Source organism: Bison bison, unplaced genomic scaffold (assembly GCF_000754665.1).
Source record: "Bison bison bison isolate TAMUID 2011002044 unplaced genomic scaffold, Bison_UMD1.0 scf7180017864072, whole genome shotgun sequence".
In the NCBI taxonomy this organism is placed as follows: domain Eukaryota; kingdom Metazoa; phylum Chordata; class Mammalia; order Artiodactyla; family Bovidae; genus Bison; species Bison bison.
The window spans coordinates 4,568,909-4,576,946 of NW_011494644.1; the positions used below are offsets into that span (position 1 = coordinate 4,568,909).

General features: G+C 39.8%; 1 protein-coding gene across 1 annotated transcript in view; it reads left to right on the forward strand.

Moving 5' to 3' along the window:
• Window positions 1-5,069: 5,069 nt before the first annotated feature.
• The window catches only part of LOC104986559 (chromosome unknown open reading frame, human C16orf52), a 6,694-nt gene continuing 3,725 nt past the window's right edge, over window positions 5,070-8,038 (forward strand). The window contains exon 1 of the mRNA XM_010837179.1: window positions 5,070-6,305. Within this exon, the coding sequence (XP_010835481.1) occupies window positions 6,074-6,305 (232 nt within the window). The 5' untranslated portion in view covers window positions 5,070-6,073. The remainder of the gene's footprint in view (window positions 6,306-8,038) is intronic.

The window sequence follows — 8,038 nt, forward strand, 5'->3', positions numbered from 1 at the left end:
ACACCAGGTGGTGCAGCCAAAAAGTAAGAAGTAAACAGGTCTTAAAAAAAAAATAGGGGACACTTTTGCAATCCAGAAAAGAAAGAAAATAATGTTAGGCAAGCTCCCAGAGAAAGTAAGAGGGAGTAGGATCCAAAACAAAGGTAGAAAGATCAATAAGATGAAAGAACAAGTATACACAGATAAATTCGTAAGTTCTCATGGTGAACAGTTAAGGAGTTGCTGTATGATGGCCCCTATCTTTTCTGAAAAGTAACAGACCAAGGCATCTACTGAAGTAATGGGGGGGCGGGGGTGTGGATCGTTCTCATATAGTGTGCAGTGGACTTGAAATGGGCACAGGAGAGAATGGGGAAGTGGTGCATTAGGGACATCTAATTTGTTTCTGGATAATAATGGCCCTGAGATAGTGATGGTTTCTCAATAGGAACTTACAGTGTCACCCCTCTGCTCTGAGCATCAGCATCCTGGAGGTAAGTGCAAGGGCAAAACTTAGATTGAATCAGGGTTATGGTTTTTGCCAGGTGGGTACAGTGAAAGGATAGAAAGGTGGTAATATGATGGATCAAGGACTCTAGGCTGGATAAGGGAAGAAGTGAAGATGGTAGGAGAGTGATGGATGCCAAGAAAATAGCAGAAAGTGCCAGGGAGATATAAGAACAGGTGGAAGTAACAGGAAGGGACACTGTTACTAAAGCAGACACTGGTGACTGGCCTAATAAACCTAAGTGTTATGTCACTAGGGTTTTCAGACACTGCCATTGTATGGTTCATTAGATTCCTCGTTTTACCTGTTCACTCTTTTTGGCCAGTTCACTATTTATAAGTACCCACCTCTAAAGGTGGGCTTCCCAGGTGGCTCAAATGGTAAAGAACTGTCCTACCAATGCAGGAGATGCAGGTTCAATCCCTGGGTTGGGAAGAACCCCTAGAGAAGGGAATGGCAACCCTCTCCAGTATTCTTGCCTGGCAGGCTACAGTCCATGGGGCCACAAAGAGTCAGACCCAACTTTGCAAGTAAACAACTTCTTAAGGTAGAACCCAGAAATCACAGCTAATAAAAAAATAATCATCACTAGCAGTGCTTCTGGAGGAAAAAATTAAATATGTGAAGTTTTTAAGTTACCTGTGGACTATCATTTTCTGTGCTTGTGTCTCTACTCATTTAAAGTATGAGCTGCCGGGGTATGACTTACACAGGAAGGTGTATATCACTGCCCACATTGGGCTGCCAGGCTTCTTCTCACCTGCCTCCAGATTCTCCTAAATTTCCTCAACCAACCTGTCACTAAAACATAAAACTAAGTTTCAGTTTGGTTGGAATATTGTCCCTTACTTAAACAGATGCTCTTGAAAAGGGCAATATGTTAAACCTTTATCAGTCATTAAGACCATTACGTTACTAGTAGGCTAGCTTGCCAAGATCAGATGTTTATATCCCCAGAGAGAAAGTAGAGTAAGAGATCCACATCAGTGGTAGCGATTGGGTGGGCCAGTTCCTTTCACTAACAAAGAGAGCCCCATGAGATGAAGAGAACACTTGTAGAAAGAAAATTCAAGGGGAAGATGGAAGAGGGCAATGGTGCTGCTGCTGCTTGCTAAGTCGCTTCAGTCGTGTCTCTCTGCGACCCTATAGACAGCAGCCCACCAGGCTCCGCCGTCCCTGGGATTCTCCAGGCAAGAACACTGGAGTGGGTGAAGAGGGCAATAGCAAACGTTAAATAACTTCACCGTTTTGTTCAAATTCAAACCTATATTGGAAAACCCAATCTGTGGCCAGGTTATTGAACGGTTACTGTACCCGATTTGCTCTGACGGATTGGTGGGTATGTGTGCCTTAGTGCTTTACAACTCCTGTGTTTCAGATTTTCTGTAACACAGCTTTTACACGTGGTGATGACGTGCCTTGTAATCATCCTCGTTGTAGCAACAGACGTGCTCAAACTGGCTGTGTTAAATCATTTCAGTAGTGTTTGGATCCATAGATGATGGGTGTCAAAAGCCTCCTCAGTTAAGATTCCCCACTTAACAGGAAATTATGACTTCTTTTTCTGTGTTTTGATACACCGGTGAGATACTAAGAGGCATATGGCATGCTATAGTTCCTGGTTGATTTCCTTTTTCCTGTTGTGTGCAAGTCTTTTATTTGGCTAGACTGGTTACCTAGGAAACAGCTGCAGGGTAAAGATGGATTGGCTGTTTGGGAAATGGAATTACAGACCCCTTCAAGAAACAGAAGACCTGTTGGATAAAGCAAAAAATTAGTGAATGGCTAAGTGTATGCTTAATTTAGTGTGCTTCAAGAAATCACACTGAGTTCTATAGAAAATTTAATTAATGCAATATGATTTTTAAATTTATTTTTTAATTTCACCAAATGTTTGTTAATTCCTGCTTTGTGCCCACTGCCGCAGGCCATTCTGAGGGCTTTCAGTGAAGTAAAACGTTCAGTTCCCTCATTTTCTGTTTGGGTCTAAAAGAAGCTACCTTAAAATCAAGTGCATGGGGCTTCTCTGGTGGCTCACTGATAAAGAATCCTGCTAATGCAGGAGACACAGGTTCGATCCCTGATCTGGGAATATTCACATGCCACGGAGCAACTAAGCCCATGCACCATAACTATTGCGCCTGTGCTCTAGAGCCCAGGAGCCACAACTGCTGAAGCCTGCGTGCCCGCAGCTACTGAAACCAACTGCTGAAGCCTGCGTGCCCACAACTACTGAAGCCAACTGCTGAAGCCTGTGTGCCCACAACTACTGAAGCCTGCGTGCCCACAACTACTGAAGCCTGCGTGCCCTGAAGCCACCACAATGATGAGCCTACACACCGCATCTAGAGAAAGGCCCACACAGGAATGAAGACCCAGCAAAGCCAAAAATAATAGATAAATACAAGTTATTTTTAAAAAATCAAGTGCACAATTATGTGATATAGTCTATAAGTGTGTTCAGAGAGTTTGGAGGATGTAAAGGATCTTGGCTAGTCAGTGTGAGTGGTGGATTTGAATCTGCAGGTAGGAGAGAATACTTTGAGGTAAAAGATGAAATTTAAAGACCTGGTGAAAGTTCGGGTACTCAGAGTACCTGAATTCACAACATTCAACAATAGCAGCACAATTACCCTTGCAGTTCCCTACATCCAGACAGCTTATGGAAAATATGTAACTCTGATATAAATTATATTGCCCTAGAGTCTTAGGAAAATGAATATTAGCAACAATGTTGACCCACCACTGTTTGCACTAACGCTTGCATAATTTAAGAAAAAATCTATTTTAACTGAAAGTGTGGCAGAGTATTAGTTTTGTAATCTCAAACCACTACAGAAATGTGGGCATGTAAAAGACATTCAATAAAATATTTGTGAGTTGATTTTCTTATATACAGTATACCTTCCTGTTAGTATTAGCTTTCTTTTCTTTCAGAATGTAGCTGTTGAATATTAGGTCTTGATTTGTAGTGATAAGGCCTTTTGTAAATATAGGAGCATAACTCTTTCAAAGCTGAACATCTGTCAGGTTATCTCCATTTGATTTCTAGGAAGTATAGCTATCTCAATGGACTCGATGGTCATGAGTTTGAGCAAGCTCTGGGAGTTGGTGATGGACAGGGAAGCCTAGCATGCTGCAGTCCATGGAGTCGCAAAGAGTCGCACACGACTGAGCAACTGAACTAAACTGATAGCTATAATTTTCATTTTCTTACTTATTATCTTTGTATTCATTTGGTGTGGTGTGCCTCTCAGGAGAGGAGGAAAAAGCAGTCCTACTCAGAAAGCGTAACAATCTACAGGCACAGAAAATTAAATTTGAGTCCTCTTTGCCATGCCCATAAATGGAAAGTAAGAGGGGCAATAAAAGGATACTCTGAAATATTTTGAAGGAGAGATGTATTGAACCTACAGCCTCAAATATTTACCAGCAAAGAATAATTCTCAAATTTAAATTTCACTGTGCTGGCTGTTTAGAGTTACTGATGAAAGTGTCTTTGTACTGATATTTAAGTCGTGAAGAAAGTTGTTACTGTAATCAGAATCCATAATATTGAATTTTTCCAGAGGGTCTTTTATTGCCTGTTGTCTATTCTCACAGTAATTAGAGCTTTTATAAATGAAATAGTGACTACAGAGGGTAATTTGTTAGAAGTTTTTTGCTGAGTGATCAGGAATGGTTTCCTGATAGAAGTGCTTGAGCACTGCTGTGAATGCTTTATTTCCCAAATTACTATAAAATGGCTTGTCATAATAAGACACACTCTCTCCCCCAAGTTTCCTTTTCAAGAAAACTTTATAGTGTTTCATTTTAAGAACAATTACGCAACTCCCTGCTACCTCCTCACCCCTGTTGTTGCACCTTTTCTGGTCTCAAGCAATTACCAGATACTAAAAAGGTTGGGCTTCCCCTGGTGGCTCAGTGGTAAAGAATCAGTCTGCCTGCCAGAGCAGGAGACACAGGTTCAATCCGTGATCTGGGGGGTTAGTGATTGTCCGAAACTTTGAACTGAGCCTATGAACTCACTCCACTCCAAACAGCGGCTATAGAAGGCGGATAGGGTGGCATTACTGTGAAGGCTTGCTCACTTTCTGCCCCTCTCCCCCCTCACCTCCTCCACCTTGCTGGAGATGATCCCATAATTATAACTCTCTTTGCACCTCTTCGGAGATCACAAGAAGCACCTAATTACCAGATGATTTGAGAGAAAAAGTCCAGCTTATTTGAGTTATTGTCTTCCACTCTTGAAAAGTTACAAAGTTAGCCTTAGAGGAAAAAAAAGACCACAACTCAATTTTGAGAGCAGAGCTGTTTTTTTTCTTTGTTTTCTTTGAACGCATTGATTATTTCTAAAAATGTACTAATGGCAAAGGCAACTTGCAGGAAAGCAGCACCCGACCAACAGCCCCACATATGCACGTATATATACAGCTCCAGCCCTGGTCTGTCTTCTCCCACTAAGGGCAGCTCCCCAAAATGCCTCACAAAGGAACTTGTTCATGGCACATGCTGTGATTTTGAGGTTACTGTCTTTTTGTTGTAGCTCTTGTTCATAATGAGAAAATAAGACCAACAAAAGATGCATAAATCTATTATGTTTTCAGTGGCTCCAGAAATTTCTTGTATTTTTGGCAGCTGTTTTCCCATTTGCAGTTGCTCTTAAAAGGGAGAAGCAAGCAAGTTTTACTCAGAAGTAACATTTTAATTGTTCTTCTTAGTGGAGAAAAGGATAAAATAATTACTTTTTCATCTTCCTTGTCTAGATTTCTGTAAATTAATTTACCCCAAATTTGATAGAGGGGTTCCTTGGGTTTGACATGAAAACATGTTTGTTTAAAAATAGCACTTAATGTTTTACAAAAAACGCTTTCGTTTATTTAAATGGGAGAGAGGTGCTTTAAAAGTTAGCACTGATGCCTCTATGCTTTTTTGCTGAAGCATGCTAGTAATGATTTAGCAATGTGAGCACTTTCACATTGTACAAAAATTGTTGAACTTACCAAACAGGGTGAACTTACTAGTTTTTCTAGCATTTTCTTGAATTTCATGGAAAAATGCTTATATTGTAATATTCTTAGACCTTTTACATTTAATAAAATAATATTGGTTCTAGTATTTTATCCATTATTTAATTTTATCTACATATTACACTTAGAAATATTTCAAGTTTGCCTTTAATTTTTTTAAAAGTGTGTTTCTTCTCAGCCAGAACAATATACGGTGAGACTTAGATCTGGAAATAGAAAAGTTTCAATTCTTTCTGTTAGAATGATAAGCCCAGCGAGAGCAGGAACCTCATCTCTCTCGTTCACTTATTTCCCTGGAGCCTAGAACAGTGCTTGACTCAAGCACCCAGAAAAGTAAAAAATGACTGAATGATTGCCTTCTATGACTTGTGGGGTTTGTTTAAGTTTACTTTGCATGTTAAACGAAATATTTCTACGTAGCGGACTACAGCATAATGCTGCGGAGTAGGACCCAGTGGAATTAAGTGCTGGGATGACCCACTCAGAGAGAAATAAGATTTAAGGGGTGTTGGTAGGGACTGTTCCCTGGGTGTGCCAAACCCACTAACATATTCCTATGTTTTGCCTCTCCCCAGGAGCACTCACTGTGGGCCTTGTGCGACAGTGTCAAACAATCCATGGACGAGACCGGACATGCATCCCACCTCGGCTTCCCCCAGAGTGGGTCACCACACTGTTTTTTATCATCATGGGAATCATTTCATTGACTGTCACTTGTGGTTTGTTGGTGGCTTCCCACTGGCGAAGAGAAGCCACAAAATATGCTCGATGGATAGCATTCACTGGAAGTAAGTAACCTGTGCTAAGTAAATTTGTCTAGAAGGCACTCACACTGGTATTTTTATGAAGATATTCAAGTCTCAGTAATAAGGACTCTCTAATCATCAAAGAGCACCATTTGTGTACGGCCATCAGATAGACTCCACGCAGTCCCATCAGCTCTTCAGAATTCTCACCACAAGACCAGGACATCCAGACCTTAATTGCTTTGAATAAAGTGCTATTTTAATGAATTTTATTTTTGCTCACACTGTGACATAAGTTTTCCAGGCCTGTGACTCAGAGCTACCACTAACCTGAGTCTTTTCCTCTTCTTAAAAGTATTGGAATCTTCTGTCAAATAAAGATAAATCTAGAAAAATATATACAGAAATATAAATTAGTTTAAGGTGGTGATTTGCTTTTTAATATCATTGATTTGAGTTTCTACTGTAAGTTGTTGTGTGATCATTGAAAAATCAACACATTTAGCTATCTAACAATTGTTTCTCAACATTTCTTATGCCATTAAGCTATGCCCAAGGGTATGATACATATATTACACATTCTCTTGTACTTTGCAAAATTGGTTTAATTTCAAAACACAACACAGGCTTTTCCCAAGCTAAAAGCAACAAAAATGCACAAAGGAAAGATTCCTATAATTTTGCTTTCTTCTTTCTAAAGCAGTTTTATCCCCCAGGGGACATTTTAGATTGTCCCAGCTAAGGGGACGCTACTGGCGTGTAGTGAGCAGAGTCCAAGGATGCTGCTAAGAAGGGTACCGATGCACAGAATAGCCCCACAACAAAGACTTATCTGGCCCCGGATGCCAATAGGGCCTGTTAAGAAACTCTGCACTAAAGAACAACATAACTATACCTATGCCAAATAATACAGGATTTAGTTTCTAATTCAATATCTTATAATCATCTCAGGTTTTCTTAAGATTTTTTAAAAAATAAATATTATAGTACAGCTTACTTTGCCTTGATATTGTCATGTAGAATTTATAGGGGCAGGCATAATCCCATATATTCCTATTAATGTTACAACTCAATTTATTCTTAAAGATCATAGGATAGGGATATTCGTTCATGAGTCTTTTTTTCTCCCTATCTCTCTATGAAGCTCTTTCTCTTTAGAGAATGTATACATTTCCAGATCTATTGTTTTATTTTCATCTCTATTTCTCCCTTAATTTTAAAATCTAGATCAAGTTGCAGTTGACATAAAAATGCTTCTTCAACCTTGTTAAGAAATGTAAAACAAGTTGATGATCTTGTTTGAGGTCAGACCGCCTGAGACAGTTTTCTAAATAGTAGGGTCTAGAGGCAGTTACAAAGACGGGGCTACTAAATTAAAGGGTACTGATGAGGAATTTAAAGAGAATCTTTACTTACAGATACAGTTACTTATCCAGATAGAATTCACTCTTGAGGAGTTAAATAACATCCAGAAGGATTTAGTTAAAATTTGGGAGTGCATATTCCTTGATGGCTCAGACAGTAAAGAATCTGCCTGTAATGCAGGAGACTTGGGTTCAGTCCCTGGATTGGGAAGATACCCTGGGGAAGGAAATGGCGACCCACTCCAGTATTCTTGCCTGGAAAATTCCATGGACAGAGGCTACAGTCCTTGGGGTCACAAAGAGTCAGACACGGCTGAGTGACTTAACAGTTTCACTTTCCATGCTCTGAATATCAAAAATCTAAAATGTAAGTTAGCAAAGTAGTATGAGTCAAAGAAAAGCACCAAGTTA